Source organism: Odocoileus virginianus, chromosome 17 (assembly GCF_023699985.2).
Source record: "Odocoileus virginianus isolate 20LAN1187 ecotype Illinois chromosome 17, Ovbor_1.2, whole genome shotgun sequence".
Lineage (NCBI taxonomy): Eukaryota > Metazoa > Chordata > Mammalia > Artiodactyla > Cervidae > Odocoileus > Odocoileus virginianus.
The window spans coordinates 26,529,033-26,544,874 of NC_069690.1; the positions used below are offsets into that span (position 1 = coordinate 26,529,033).

The 15,842-nt window shown below is 46.7% G+C and overlaps 1 protein-coding gene and 1 long non-coding RNA gene across 3 annotated transcripts; one reads left to right on the forward strand and one right to left on the reverse strand.

The window, feature by feature from the left end:
• Window positions 1–5: 5 nt before the first annotated feature.
• SLC25A35 (solute carrier family 25 member 35) lies at window positions 6–3,817 on the reverse strand. 2 transcript variants are annotated; one of them, XM_020869102.2, is made up of 5 exons: window positions 2,705–3,817; window positions 1,560–1,625; window positions 952–1,104; window positions 495–629; window positions 6–331 (listed from the first exon to the last, which is right to left on the reverse strand). In XM_020869102.2, exons 1-5 carry the CDS (start codon window positions 3,077–3,079, stop codon window positions 158–160), a joined length of 903 nt encoding a protein of 300 aa, XP_020724761.1. In that variant the 5' UTR covers window positions 3,080–3,817; the 3' UTR covers window positions 6–157. The 2 variants fall into 2 exon arrangements, with proteins under 2 accessions (XP_020724761.1, XP_020724762.1); XM_020869103.2 differs by lacking the exon at window positions 952–1,104.
• Window positions 3,818–8,318: 4,501 nt separating this feature from the next.
• On the forward strand, window positions 8,319–10,365 carry LOC139039072 (uncharacterized). Its single transcript, XR_011492226.1, has 2 exons — window positions 8,319–8,390; window positions 8,591–10,365. It is a non-coding gene; the product is annotated as an uncharacterized lncRNA (long non-coding RNA).
• The last annotated feature ends 5,477 nt before the right edge of the window (window positions 10,366–15,842 follow it).

Sequence of the window (15,842 nt, forward strand, 5' to 3'; positions counted from 1 at the left end):
TAGTGATTCAATCCTGAGAAATCAGATGGGGAGTGGTGTTGGCGGTCCTCCTCTGATGGATGAAAGGCCATCTGGTCAGAAGTCTCCCAGTAATAAAAATGGAGTCAGAAGAGTCCAAGGAGTGCTGATTTGCTGGAGTGGGGAAGAGTGGCTGTCGTTATTTGGTGTACGTGTAGTAGACTGTGCGCAGCTGGTCCCAGAAGAAGAGGGAAAGGATGGTGTGGGGGCCAAGGCGGAAGTAGGAGGCACCTATTCCCTTGTACATGCCAAAAATGCCCTCTTTCCGAGCCGTCTGCAGCAGAGCGTCCAGTAACCCCCGGTACATGAGGCCCTGAGAGGTGGGAGAGGAAGAGCAGAGGGAAGGAGTTTGTCAGAGCCCACCAGGAGCCTCACATCAGCAGGCTGCATTTTAGGGTTCCTACCTGTACCCACAATCTGCTTTCCCCCATCCCCCAGCTTTCCCTGCCTGCCCGCACCCCAGGACACTCCCTTACCTTGCCCTGAGCATCTGTGGGCTGGTTGTACAGCCTTGTGCTGACCACGTCAAAGGGTGTCATGGCCAGGACCACCGCGATGCCACTCACCATGGCGGCCGCCAGAGCCACCTTCCAGCTCTGGGGTGGAAATATCTAATGGGGGAGGAAGGGAGAGCTCTGTCAGCCAATCGTTCAACCCCACAGAAAGGCCAGGCCCTGCACTGGGGATACAGGAGAGAGCTGGTAACTCAGGGAGCTTCCACTCCACCAGTGATAACACAAAGGAGGAAGAGCGCAAGGCACTGGGGACTCAGGCACACCTGGGTAGTTTAGAGAGACAGTGACCCCCCCAAGACTACCTGCTACCCCCTCACATTGAATGTCGGCACTGTCCCAATTCAAACTGAGCCCGCTTCAGCTTGCCCCCCACTTGCCCACATTCCCAGGGTGGCCCCACCCCTTTCCCAGGCAGTACCTCCCACTGGGTCATGAGGTCCTTGGTGGAGGAGAAGGTGCACAGCTGGGTGGAGGAACCGACGATAACTCGGGGCAGGCTGCCCAGGGCCCCACGCCACAACCCCACCAGACCATGTTTCTGGCCAATCTTGGTTAGTGCCTGAAACATGCCCTGGTGGGGGCCGGGGGAAAGACCATGGGGGCGGGGTTCAGTCACCCAAGCATCAGGGGCTGCTACCTCCTAACAGTGATAAGGATGGGTCCATCACAGGCACCCCAGTGTCTAGACAACCAGGTCCCTGTAGGCTTCGAGCAGGAATGTGGCCCTCAGTTATTGACCAACCTATCCTTTTCTCCCTCGCCACCCCAGAACTGGGCAGGGTATATATGCAAGTGAGGACATTAGCAGGTCAAAAGGATGGGGCAGGAGAAACAGGTGCAGAAGACTAGAGGAACTGGGAACATAGGGGAAAGAGGGTTTGGGTGGATTCCAGGGGTGGAGTAGGGCTGAACTGATGGGCTGGGCAGATATGTGGCTGGGTTGGAGCTGCTGGGTACAGGCAGAAAGCTGGGGGAAGAAGGGAGAGAATGGGCAGGGACTCAAGCTGGGGGTTGGAAAACCCTCACCTGATGATTATACTGGTGCCCTACAGCGATTTCTGTGGCTGCCTGTGCTTGTAGGTGTGTCTTCACCTGGGGAAGAGAGAGTATTACAGCCTATGGCTCAGAGGTCAGCCTCCCACCTCAGAAACCCAAATGCCTGACCCCTTCACACTTTCTTTAGGGTGTTCAGCAATGAATATCCTTCTAATCTGATAATTATTGTTGTTCCTACTTAACAAATTGGTCATGAGACTGTGTCCCTTGGCTCCAATCCCGGGGGATGGATCTCCTAGCACTGCAAGGCACCCCACCCCCTCTACATCCTCCTTCCCTTGGGGTAGGGGTGGGGGATAGAGAATGGCAACCTTTCCTAAGACTGTTCACATTAGGTGAGACCTGGTGTCCAGACTCTTCATGCCATCTCCTATTCTCAGACTGGCAGACAGGATCTTCAGCCACTACCATGACCAGGCTCCAACATCAGACTCTAGGGCAGGTTGTGAGGGGTCCTCTGCAAAACTTGCTCTCTTGCCTCCAGCTGGCTTTAGAGAGGTCACTGTCCCTGAATCTCATAACCTGGGAGGGAGACCAGATTACCTTTCCTTCTACAGACCTCACTGCCTCACAGTGTCTTTCCAGAAAGAGCACTAAGCAGGGCCTTGTTCTTGTTTAGTCACTCAGTAGTGTCTGATTCTTTCGCTACCCCATGGACTATAGCCTACCAGGCTCCTCTGTCCATGGGATTTCCCAGGCAAGAATACTGGAGTGGGTTGCCATTTCCCTCTCCAGGGGATCTTCCCAACACAAGGATCAAACCTACATCTCCTGCATTGGAGATGAATTCTTTACCACTGAGCCACCAGTGAAGCCAAGCAAGGACTGGACTGGTCCTAGCAATAAGCAGCTGTGTGATCTTGAGCTAGTCATTTCCTTTTCTGGGCCTCAGGCTCCTGACCCTTCACCTATACCAGATAACTCAGAGGCAGACTACAGGATGGTAATTCTGTGATGCCCAGGACCTCCCCCGATCCCAAGACTCGCTGAAGTATATTAATCAAACTGCTCATCTTCCCCTACACAAATCCACTTCCAACCTCAGTGAAGGCCCAGGCACCCACCCTGCACCAAAGATCTTCCTGGAAGGCCCCAGGCAAGACCCTTCTTCTCACCATGTAAATGGGGCTCCCCAAGTAGGCTCCCATGACCCCAGCCAAGGCCCCAGCTGCTGCGCTACGAACAGGGCTGAGTGTGCCTTCAGTCGTGTGCAGGTAGCCCCCAGCTTCCACTAGCCCGTAGGTGCCCAGCCGGATGCCGTTCATCAGAAACTGGTATAAGAGGGCAGGGGCCAGGCCCTTCTGCAGGGCCGCCAGGCCATCCACCTTGCCGATGGTAATGAAGGCATGGAAGACGTTTCGGTAGTGCCGCTGGTAGGTGCCCGGGGCCCGCAGTTCTCCCTGCAGCTGCATCCTGGTCTTCACCACCTCCAGGGGATTGGTGAACAAACAGGCACCGCAGGCTGCCAGGCCGCTCATCAAGAAGTCCATGGTGGGACAGCAGTAGCAAGAACTGGTCCCGGGGTAAGAAGGTTAAAATTAACTTTAGAAATGGGGTCAGAATATCCTGGGGAGAGCCTCAGTTCCAGGGGTCCGGGCTGCAGGAGGTAGAAATTTAGAGGTCTGGAATCTATAGAGTGTCAGGGTCAGATGTCAAGAGGTCAAGTGTTAGCTGGAATTTGGGAGCCAGGAGACAGTAAAGAGAGCAATACGAGTTTAGGAGGGTCTGGTGAGAAGGCTATGACAGAGACTTGTTAATTAAGGGATTTGAGGTCAAGAAGGGGCAGAAGTCAAGAGCACAGCAGGTGGGATGCTTAGGATGGCCAGACACGGGGGTCGAGAGTAGGTGAGGGAAAAGCGGAGTTGGGAGACGGGTCCGGGGGAGGAAGCGGAAAGAAAATCAGCAGGTGAAGGAGGGAGAGGACCAGGAGAAGATCCGGTGGCGTCCCCGGGACTGCAGCGAGGTCTGAATCAGGAAGGAAGTCAAGACTCAGCAGAGGATGAGAGCCCCCTGGCATCTGCAGGAGCCCGCAGCAGCTTCACCCCAGGTAGCCTACGGAGGCCTGGCCACCACAGTCCGATCACTGGAGAGCAGCGCCCAATGAGGAGCCTTGGAGAGGCGTAGTCGAGAGCCGCAGCCAATCAACGCCGAGCCGGCTCGACGGCCAATGGGAGGTGCTCCAGGCGACCCGGCCCCCGGAATCTGCCTAGAAGCGGTTGGAGTTAACTCCCCACACCCCGGCCCCGGTACCTGGGCTATCGACTCGGAGTGCTGGGAGGGGTCCCCCGGGAACAGAGTTTTTTAAATCACTGGTAGGGAGGAGGAGAGGTTGGACCCTGGGTCCCTGGACGGGCGCAGAGGCCGAGTGCGGAGACAGCAGTTCATCGGCCTGTTTGGGGCTGCTCCTTTTGAGAACCGAGGGCTCCCCTTCTTCTATCCCGGGTCGTCGCCGGGTGAGGTTGCCAAACTGTAGATCCATTCCTCGTATCGACGTCAGGAGAGCTCGCCCCTGGACTGAACAGATATCCTTAGATTGAGTAAAATATTTGCATAATAGGTTCCAGGGCAGGGATGTGGTGCCTGCGGGTGCAGAGGAAGGGGTCTTGAAGGATCGCAGGGGACATAGTCACATCCTTAGGCTCTTTTGATCCTCACAGCAACCCAGAAAAGGGCAGGCAGGCTGGGTAGGGTGGGATTTTGATCCCTGGGCCTAGGTTATACGAGGCCAGCAAGAGGTGGAAGAGGTCCTGAGACTCTGGACTCCTGTCCTTGTTCATGAGCCTGGTAATGGTTAATTATGCAAGGACTTCCGAGAAAAGAAGGGGAAGGCTTGGAGAAAGATGGCAGGAGAGCAAGGGATGTCTTCTGGGGTGGGAGAAGGAGTTAGGGGGCAAAACTGACCCAGAGAATTTTTGAGGTCCAGTTTGGGTCTTCCTGCTTACCAGCTGGATGGCCTTAGGCAAGTTTCTTAACATCTCAGAGCTTTCTCTGTAAAACGGGAATGATAATTATGTATTGTGTAAGCCTGAGTGAAAATGTTTGATTTTCTCTAGGTGCTCAATTAGTCTCCTTGTGCCTTTGCATATCCTGTTCCCATGGCACCCCTTATCCTGGTAACCTCCAAATCACTCTTTAACTTGAGCATCTCTCCTGCTTAAAGCTTTTTAGCCACTTCCATCCTGCTTTGTTCCTCAAGTAAATGAGAAACCTTTGTTTCTGATTTGATTAGCAATTGTTTACTCTGACTACTCCACTACAATGGGAATTCTTGGACACTCCTAGGGCTGGGGAGCTGAGTCTGAATCTTTTCTCTCCAGCTTACTGGACACTCCTAGGGCTGGGGGGCTGAGTCTGAATCTTTTCTCTCCGGCTTACTGCTAAATCACTGAGATTTTGAATTAGGTAGGAGGTGTGGAGCAGATAACGGGGCTTCTCGAGAGGCTCTGAAAAGTTCCCCTGAAAATGTCCAAGGAATGCTCCACAAATGCCTCCACATGCTGGCTGGGATTATCACCTGAAAAACTGGATTCATCTCAGTGAGTGTCGAGTCAAAAGACACAACCAAGCCAAAGAGTGAGAGAAGGAAGATGTGTAAGTAAGGAGAATACTGGCGATGTTTCCCAAGGTAGTGTTTTCCGAACAGCAAAATTAGGGAAGTTGGAAGCTAACGGTATGTGCATATTCATGAAGAGGTTTGGCTGGGGTTTGCTTATTCATGACAGGGCTTGAGCAGAAGAGAATCCAGCACAGAATAGGGGCAAAAGTCTAAGCTTTAGTTGATTGAAATCACAACTGACAAAACAAGGTTAACATCATCATTCCTTAGGTTCCCACCCATCTGCAGGTTTTAGCTAGAAGTTACCATTCCCCACCTGTGTGGGGGGCCTTTGTTCCCCTAGAAAAACTCAAAGATAGGATTGTTATGTATATCCCTTGAGGAGGACCTCAGCTCAGTTCAGTCACTCAGCTCAGTCGTGTCAGACTCTTTGCGACCCCATGGACTGCAGCTCACCAGGCTTCTCTGTCCATCACCAACTCCCAGAGCTTGCTCAAACTCATGTCCATCGAGTCAGTGATGCCATCCAGCCATCTCATCCTCTGTTGTCCCCTTTTCCTCCTGCCTTCTATCTTTCCCAGCATCAGGGTCATTTTCAGTGAGTCAGTTCTTTGCATCAGGTGGCCAAAGTATTGGAGCTTCAGCTTCAGCATCAGTCCTTCCAATGAATATTCAGGACTGATTTCCTTTAGGATTGACTGGTTGGATCTCCTTGTGGTCCAAGGGGCTCTCAAAAGTCTTTTCCAACACGACAGTTCAAAAGAGGAGGGCCCAGGACTCTTTTTTTTAAAATCACTGAACAGTTGCTTCTAAAGGCTTTTACTTTGTTCTTGCATTCTTTTGTTCCTCTAAGATTTTAATTACTGAGATCTGTTCTAGGGTAAACATTGTAGCCAGACTTGGATCACAAAATGGCTTCTCTTGTCAAGAAAGCCATGTGGGGTTCTCTCTCTCTGGGACCCCTACCCTATCCTCTTGTAGGATGAGAGCTCATCTTGTTTTAATTTTTGAGTTTGTACCAATGGTTCTCAAAGTACCAGTCCTTGGAACAACAGCAGCAGCACCTGGGGACTTCATGTGTGTGTGTGATGTCATGTCCAACTCTTTGAGACCTCATGGACTATACGTAGCCCACCAGGTTCCTCTGTCCATGGGATTCTCCAGGCAAGAATACTGGAGTGGGTTGCCATTTCCTCCTCTAGGGGATCTTTCTGGCCCAGGAAAAGAACCTGTGTGTCCTATGTTTCCTTCAGGCAGATTCTTTACCCCTGAGCCACCAGGGAAGCCCCCGGGGACTTCATAGCAATGTAGATTCCCTAGTCCCACACTAGATCTCTGGCACTGAAGATGGGGCCTGATGAGAGGCTTAACAAAACCCGCTAAGATATTTAGATATGTGCTAAAGTTTTAGAACTACTGGCTGAAGCCTTTCATTTTTAATATCCAGACATCCTATAGATAGACAATTTTTTTTTTTTTAGGAGGCTGAAGCTGTGTTTTAATAAATTATTTTGTAGTGAAAGTACTACTACACCGTCTGGTGTGTTGCCTCTGGTAAGAGTCCTAGTGAGTTCCCCCAAAGTCTCAATTGCTGTGGGGTTGGTTGTCAGTACTTAAACGCACTGTGAGATTATTTTTTCCCTGACACTGTTGGGCCATAGGTGAAGATTTTTTAATAACTGCTGTGCTGGGTCTTATCCCTGAGTAGGGATGGAGCCTGGACCCTCGGCATATGGAGCAGGAGTTTTAACCTCTGGAACACCAGGGAAGCCCCAGGATGACTGATGTGGTTGGACCTGAGACACTTGAGCTGGCTTATATCCCTCCGGTAGTAGGTCATTGGGTTTTCCGCTGAAAACCAAGAACTATTAGACTTGATGCTACTACCACCCTTGGGTGTGAGGCTGGGGAATTTAGCCTAAGAAACAGGGTGATAGGAAAAGCCTGGACTCTAGTCCTGTTGTCTTTGTGCCAACATTAAATACACAGATAAAGCCCCATGAGGCTTCACTAATCTTCTGAAAGTGAAAGTGTCCTACTCTTTGCGACCCCGTGGACTGTAGCCTGCCAGGCTCATGGGATTCTCCAGGCAAGAATACTGGAAGAATACTGGAGTGGGTTGCCATTTCCTTCTCCAGACAGAAAGACAACTTTTAAAGTTATTATTTTTAAAACAATCTTAATTTTTAGAACAGTTTTACATTTATAGAAAAATTATAAAGATGCTATGAGAGTTCCCAAATCCAATTTCCTTCATTCAGTTCAGTTCAGTTGCTCAGTCATATCCGGTTCTTTGCGACCCCATGGACTGCAGCATGTCAGGCCTCCCTGTTCATCACCAACTCCCTGAATTTACTCAAACTCATGTCCATCGAGTCAGTGGTGCCATCCAACCATCTCATCTTCTGTTGTCCCCTTCTCCTCCTGCCTTCAATCTTTCCCAGGATCAGGCTCTTTTCAAATGAGTCAGTTCTTCACATCAGGTAGCCAAAGTATTAGAGTTTCAACTTCAGCATCAGTCCTTGCCATGAATATTCAGGACTGAGTTCCTTTAGGATGGGCTGGTTGGATCTCCTTGCTGTCCAAGGGTCTCTCAAGAGTCTTCTCCAACACCACAGTTCCAAAAGCATCAGCTCTTTGGCGCTCAGCTTTCGTTATAGTCCAACTCTCACATCCATACATGACTACTGGAAAAACCATTTCCTTCATTATTAATATCTTACATTAATATTGATGGGGATAGAATAGGATAGTCATACAGTTAGTTGTAGAAGTCCCAGTAGGGGACTATAGATAGAGAAGGAAACCTAGAAAACTTTGGGAGACCACTGTAAGTTAATGATCCCTCAAGAAAGTTATTGGAACATTGTTCAAAGAAGTAGGCTTACTTAACTATAAAACCATAAACAAAACCACAAGGCCAGTAGATGGGAGAAAAATGTCACTACCCTTCTCCTAATGCAATAATCCTAGTTTGACCTCAGAGGGTCAGACACTTTCCTGCCTAATATGAAGGAGGAGCTAGTGATGTATGTCTGCATCTATGTCTTCCTGAAGAAGGCGGTATTTTCCCCTCCCCCTTTTTCATTATAAAATTGTAGCCCATTCAATCCCTGGGGCAGAGTTTCCCAGCTGCCCAGAAGCATCTCTTACAATAAATCTACTTGCCTATCACTTTGTCTCTTCCTGAATTTCCTCTGTACTGAGACACAAAGAACCTGAACCTCCGTGAGTCCAGACATCAGGTGAGTGATTCTAATTAAAAGATTGTGGGTTCAAGTCCCAGACTTGGTTTTGGCTGGGTCTGAGTCACAATCTGAGGTAAACGGTTTCAATATGGTATATTGATATTGTTACAATTAATGAACAAATATTAATGCATTATTGACATCCATACTTTTTCAGATTTCCTTCATTTTTTTATGAAGTTTTTTTTCTCTTTCAGGATTCCATCCAGGAATTGCATTCATTTGTGGTATCTCCTCAGGCTCCTCTTGGCTGTCATGGTTTCTCTGACTCGCCTGGTTTTTGATGACCTGGGCAGTTTTGAGAAGTACTTGTTAGGTATTTTTTAGAATGTTCTTCTATTGTTTTTTTTTTTTTTTTTCTTTTCTCATGACTGGAGTGAGGCTGTGGGTTTTGGGGAGGCAGACCACACAGGCAACTGTCATTCATCACATTATGTCAAAGGTGCTACTGCATACATACTGTCTGTCAAAATGACATTACTGTTGATATTGACCTTGATCACCAGGCTGAAGTAGTGTCTGTCAGGTTTCTCTGTAGAAAATTTATTAGAATTTTTTCCTCCTTTCCACCGTGCATTCTTTGGAAGGAAATCACTACGTACAGCCCACATTTAAGGAATGGAGAGTTAGACTCCACTTCCTTGAGGGAGAAAAATCTATATAAGTTATTTGGAATTCCACATGGGAGATTTGTTTGCCCCATTTATTTATTTATTCAACCATTTATTTCTATCAGTATGGAATCATGGATATTTATTTTATACTTTGAGTTATAATCTAATATACTTTATTTTGTTGTTTATAATGTTCTAACTTTGGCCTTTAAGAACTCTTTTACTAGATTTCTATGTTTTCTTTATTTTTTTGGCCACACTGCTCGACTGTGGGATATTAGTTCCCTGACCAGGGATTGGCCTGAACCCTCAGCAGTGAGAGTGACAGAGTCCTAACCACTGGATTGCCAGGGAATTCTTGATTTCTATGTTTTCTTGACATATCCTCATCAAATCTTCTTTTATTTTATTAAAAAAATTTTTTTTTTCAAATCTTCTTTTAATCAAACTATTTATTTATTTTGTGAGCTGGTCACACTATTCGACTTCTGAGATCTTTCCTCCACCAGGGATCAAACCCTGGCCACAATAGTGGAAGCGCCGAGTCTAACCACTGGATGGTCAGGGAAGCCCCTAACCGTGCAGTGGTTAAGACTTCACCTTCCAATGCAGAGGATGCTGCATTGATTCCTGGTTGGAGAACTAAGATCCCAGATGCCTGGCAGTCAAAAGCATAAGACAGAAACAATACTGTAACAAATTCAAAAAAGACTTTAAAAAAAAACTTTAAAAAATTTTGTTTCTTTACTTTTTGGCAATGTAAGATGCTCCAGGCTAATTTTGTGTATTTTCTGCCCTAGTCCTAGTGTCAGCTGTTTCTCCAAGGAGCCCTAGTTTGTTTTATTGAAGAATAGTATTAGAAACTAAAATCTGAGCACTGGCTGTGCTTGATGCCATTACAGTGTCATTACTTCTAGACTCCCTCAGCTGGGAGTGCATGTATTAACTTGTTCTGTAAGTTTTAAGGGTTTTGACAAATGCATTATATCAATAGTATTATACAGAATATTCTCATCACCGCCCCCCCAGACCCCCTGCCAAAGAAAATCCTCTGTATTTCACCTGTTCAACCATCCCTGGCAACTACTGGCCTATCTATTGTCTCTGTATTTCTGCCTTTTCCAGAATACTATATAGTTGGAATTATAAAGGAATGTAGCCTCTTCAGACTGGCTTCTTTGACTTAACAGTATGCATTTAAGTTTCATCAATATCTTTTTAAGCCCTGATAACATTTGATTATTGAATAATATTCCATTTTATGAGTGTACCACAGTTTATTTATCCTTTCATGTGTTGAAGGACGTCTGGGTTGCTTCCAGTTTTTGGTGATGATGAATAAAGTTGCTATAAATGTTTGTGTGCATTTTTTTTATATATGGACATTTGTTTTCAAATCAGTTAATACCTAGGAGTACAATTGCTGAAATGATTGGTAAGACTATGTTTAGCTTTGTTAAGAAATTGCCAAACTTTTTTTTCCCATGTAGGTTATTACAGAGTATTGAGTAGAGTTCCCTGTGCTATACAGTTGTTCTTGTTGATAACCTGTTATATACAGTATTCTTAATTATAGTTGATATTTTGTACATTAGATCCCCAAAACTTATTCATCTTATAGTTGGCAATTTAAGCCCTTGTATGTATTATATTCTTTAGTGAGGTATCTATTCAGATCTTTTCCCTGTTTTTAATTGGATTGTTTAGCTTTCTGGTTGTTGAGTTTGAGTTATTTGTGTATTTTGGATAATAGTCATTTATCAGATATGTTTTTCGACTATTTACTCCCAGTCTATGACTTGTCTTTTCATTCTCTTAATATTATCTTTTATAGAGCAGAAGGTTTTAATTACAATAAAGTCTAACATCAATTTTTTTTCTTTCATGGATCATGTTTTTTGTGTTGTAACTAAAAACGTATTGCCAAACCTAAGGTTGCCTAGATTATCTCCTACATTTTCTTTTAGAAATTCTGTAGTTTAGGTCTATGATTTACACTCAGGTCTATGATCTTTTTTGAGTGTGAATGATGTAAGGTCTGTGTCATTTTTACATATGGATATCAGTTGTTTCAACAACTTTTGTTGAAAACAGTAGCCTATCTCCATTGAATTGCCATTGCTTCTGTTGTCAAAAATCAGTTGAGGGCTTCTCTGGTGCCTCAGTGGTAAAGAATTCTCCTGCCAATGCAGGAGACCTGAGTTCAGTTCCAGATCCAGGAAGATCCCACATGCTGCAGAGCAACTTAGCCCACGCAGCCCACTACTGCACCTGTGCTCTAGAGCCTGGGAGCCAGAACGACCGAGCCCACATGCCGCCGCATCCACGGAAGCCCGCACACCCGAGTTCCACAACACAAGAAGCCACTGCAAGGAGAAGTCCCCACGTGGCAGCTGGAGAGTAGCCCCTGCTCCCTGCAACTAGAGAAAAGCCCAAGTAGCAACAAAAACTCGGCACAGCCAAAAATAAAAAATATATATATATATATATATAAATAATTTAACTCAGGGAAAAAGCCAATATTTTATAACTACAAATGGAATATAACCTATGAAAATTTTTGAATCACTATGTTGTACACCCAAAACTAATAAGGTAAATCAACTATACCTCAACTTTTCAGTTCAGTTCAGTCGCACAGTCGTGTCTGACTCTTTTCGACCCCATGGACTGCAGCACGCCTGGCTTCCCTGTCCATCACCAACTTCTGGAGTTGGCTCAGACTCATGTCCATTGAGTCGGTGATGCCATCCAACCAACTCATCCTCTGTTGATCCCTTCTCCTCCTGCCTTCAATCTTTCCTAGCATCAGGGTCTTTTCAAATGAATCAGTTCAAAACACCTCAGTCTTGAAAAAATTGAAAAAAAATTCAGTCAATATTTGTGTTAGCCCATTTCCACTGATCTGTGTGTGTATTTTTTCACCAGTACCACACTGTGTTGATTATTGTAGACTTTTTTTTTTTTTCCTGAGTGTGAATGTCCTGAGACAAATGTGAGAGGAGTGGAGGGGATGGCCCCAGGTCTGAGAGAAGGGGTGAAACCACAGAGAGGAAGGTGGACAGTACAGAAGCCTGGAGGACACTGGGTTGTGACTCTTCTGCACCTCTGCCTGCAGTGGCCTAGATAGCAACGGATTCATACCGGCTGCCAGGCCCCACACCTGAAGTGCTCAGACTCCACCTGGTGGCAGGTAAACAGAATCCTCCATTCTCGCCTAGAAAAGAACCTGTAGGGATTCCCAGAGCAGGCCAATCACTCACCACAGGCAGGTTACCTACCCCTACTGGCCTTCTAGACAGAAATGAAGGCCCAGGTGTTTGTACTCCATGAAGGATTCCACTGGAGTTCAAGGTCCTGGCCCTACCAGAGGCTAGTGGAACTCAACACTTCTTTCATCATGAGCTCCTCTCCCACTGGAAGGGATTTTTTTTTAAAGCCACACTGCATGGTATGCAGAATGTCTCCAACCAGGGATTGAACATGGGTCCCCTGCGTTGAAAGTAGGAACCCTTAACCATTGGACCACCAGGAAAGTCCCAGAAGGGATTTTTTTACATAAAGTATGCTTTGGCCCTGCTTGTGTCATGTGCTCATGCCTGAACAAGTCTCGGGAGCTAGGGGAGAGGAAACATGCTGACTGGCCGCTTAGGGTTCATACACTTCCCCAGAATGTACTGTGTGAACCTAGAATGATGGAAGGGTGGGTCCCTAAAAGGAAACTTGGTGCTGGTGACAGAAGAGGGGGAATGGGTGGGGAACTGGTTAAAACTCTTGCTGTCTACTCCCCTACCTGATCAGAAGCCTCAGTGCCTGTTCAGCCCTGTCTGGTTGCCTGCAGAGTGGCCTCTATGTGTTTCTCCTGCCCCACACCCCTCTTTCCATATCAGCTAAGATTCCCTTTCATAGTTCTCCAGGTAGGCCTACTTCCCTCTTCACTGTGCCTGTACTTCTGCCATCTCCCCAAATGGTCACCCATGCCTTGCAAGATCCCCTGCAGGAGGGCATGGCAACCCACTCCAGTATTCTTGCCTGGAGAATCCCCATGGACAGAGGAGCTTAGCTGGCTACAGTCCATAGGGTTGCAAATAGTCGGACACAACTGAAGCGATTTAGCATGCATAAGCCTTGCCTCTTAACCTGGCCAAACTCTACCTGATTTTTAAGGAATAGTCTAAGTGCCTCTCCTCCATGAACCCTTTCCTAACAGCCAGGTGAGTGACGTAAGGAGGACTGAAGGAGGTTCAAGGCCGTCTGATGTGGAGGGTTAATAAAGGGGTGAAAGAGAAAGATCTAAGGATTCCTCTAGCCTTCCAGAAAAGAATCTTTGGGCAAAATCAAGACCAATCACATTGAAGTTTCATTTTTATTTTTTAAAATTTCCATTTATTTTTTGGCCTCGCTGCACAGCTTGCACAACCTCAGTTCCCCGATTGGGGATTGAACCCTGGCCACGGCAGTGAAAGCTGGAATGCAAACCACTAGGCCACCTGGGAACATTCCTTAATCATTTTTAAATTGAAAGTATTTTTGTTTTTTCACAAAGATGTTTACTGCAGCATTCATTGTAATGGCAAAAACTGGAAGCTGTCCAAATGCCCTGCACTCAAGAATAAATTGAAGCATTTAAGATTCTTTCAGCAGTAAGTGACAGAAACCCAGCTCAAACTAGCTTAAGCACAAAAGAGAATTCAGTGGTTCCGGAAACTGGGCAGTGCAAGGGGCTTAAGTGATGTTGGCAGGCCCACTCCATCTCTTGCCTCTGTCTGCTTCTCTCCTGTGGGAAGTTAATTTTCTTCCACTATTGACCGGGAGAAGGGAGGCCAAGACACAGATGGCTCCTGACTTATTTTATTTTTGCTTTGTGACCTTGAAAGAAAGAGAAAGCTGTCCTTTCCCAGAGACCCAGGGCAGGAGGCTGTCCCAGCATGGGTGAGTAGCTCATTCCTGGGCCAGTCTCTGTGGTCAGAGGAATGGAATCCTGTAATTGACTGAATCTAACTCCAATGGCCAGGAGGAGGCTGCTGGTGTTGGCTGTCCCACTGCAACCACGTGGAGTTGGGTGGGGGAACGAAGATTTTCCCAGGAGACTTTACTGTTTTTACCAGGATGGCAAAATCTAGTTGGTGCAACATTACATTCCAGGAAAAAGTACAGTTACAAAGACTGTGTAGTAACATGGCAAATAGTTATGAAGCAATGCTAGGAGAGGAAGGCAGAAAACAGAACTGAAACTATGCTGGCACCTTTGGAAGATCAAAAAACAGAAAACTTTTGCTTGTTGTGGAAGAACCTATCATCATATTTAAAACCTTCCAAAAAAAAAAAAAAGACCTTCAGTGCCTTTGCAAAAACATTAGTTTGATACATAAAATGTGTTTGTGCAAAAATAATGTGGTACACATGACAAGGTATGTTTTTCAGAACTCAGTGTTTTTTTGGAATGAGATGGGGGCATAACAAGGGCTTCCCTGGTGGCTCAGAAGCAAAAGAATCTGCCTGCAATGCAGGAAACCCAGGTTTGATTCCTGGGTCAGGAAGATCCCCTAGAGAAGGGAATGGCTACCCACTCCAGGATTCTTGTCTAGAGAATTCCATGGACAAAGGAGCCTGGAAAGAGTTGGACATGACTGAGCGACTAACACTCTGACGTTTGGGGCATAAGTCATACTTTTCATCTTTGTGGTTGCTTTGAGCAGGGGACCCAATGGAACCTGTTTGTCAGGAGTGTTTGTCAGGAGGGCTACATCCTCATTGTAGCTCCAGGGAACTTGAGTTTCCCAAAACATGCTGGCTTGCCTTCAGGAGTAGGGGAAGTCTCTCCCCAACAGGCGGGCAGGTGAGAAGCCTCCAGGTGGGTTTCCAATAAGGATAGAGAGAGGACAAGGAAATAAGCTCAGGCAAGCCAGGAAGACCAGGTAAAAGTCCACAGGTAGCCCAGCCCACCTAATTCCTCTTTTCCTGCTTACATTCCCACACAGACCTGGGGCAATTCAGGTAATACCAAGTGCCAACATGTTTGTAGCTAACAGCCAGCGCTTTTGGGTTAGTTGTCTATTTATTTTTCTTTTTGGCCTCTCCATGTGGCTTATGGGAACTTAATTCCCCAACCAGGGATTGAAACTGCATCCTCAACAGTGAAAGCAGAGTCCTAACCACCGGACCACTGTTAGGCACTGGACCTCCAGGGAATTCTCAGTTGTTATTATTTTTTGGCCGTGCCATATAGCTTGCAATCTCTTAGTTCCCCAACCAGGGATTGAAACCAGGCCCCAGCACTGAAAGTACAGCGTGCTAAGCAGTGGACTACCAAGGAATCCGCACCTCCCCCGCCATTCAGTTATCTTTAAATGTTGAAGTTGCAAACCTAATAAAGACATTCCTATTTTAGTGAAAATAAAAAGCAGGATTTGTTTGGCTGCACATGTGCATTTAGCTTTCTCGATAGGGTCTCTGAGGCACTCTTGTAGAGGTTTCCTCTTCCTGGAACCTGGCAAGCATCTAGAGGTGAGGGCTGGGAGGTTGGATGTCTGGCCCTGGTATGTGTGTGTGTGTGTGTGTGTGTTGGGAGGTTGGATGTCTGGTCCTGGTGTGTGTGCGTGTGTGTTGGGAGGTTGGATGTCTGGTCCTGGGTGTGTGTGTGTGTGTTGGAAAGTTGGATGTCTGGTCCTGGTGTGTGTGCGTGTGTGTTGGGAGGTTGGATGTCTGGTCCTGGGTACGTGTGTGTGTGTGTTGGAAAGTTGGGTGTCCGGTCCTGGATGTGTGTGTGTGTGTGTGTGTGTTGGAGAGTTGGATGTCTGGTCCTGGGTTTGTGTGTGTGTATGGCAAAAGTAGG

What these genes read in the sequence shown, in the direction of transcription:
- SLC25A35 (XM_020869102.2), bottom strand. Translation starts at nt 3,079, where the DNA reads ATGGACTTCTTGATGAGCGGCCTGGCAGCCTGCGGTGCCTGTTTGTTC. An exon ending in GGCACCAGTATAATCATCAG is followed by an intron (nt 1,105 to 1,559) that starts GTGAGGGTTTTC and finishes GGCCCCCACCAG; the next exon opens with GGCATGTTTCAGGCACTAAC. An exon ending in CCACAGATGCTCAGGGCAAG is followed by an intron (nt 332 to 494) that starts GTAAGGGAGTGT and finishes CCCACCTCTCAG; the next exon opens with GGCCTCATGTACCGGGGGTT.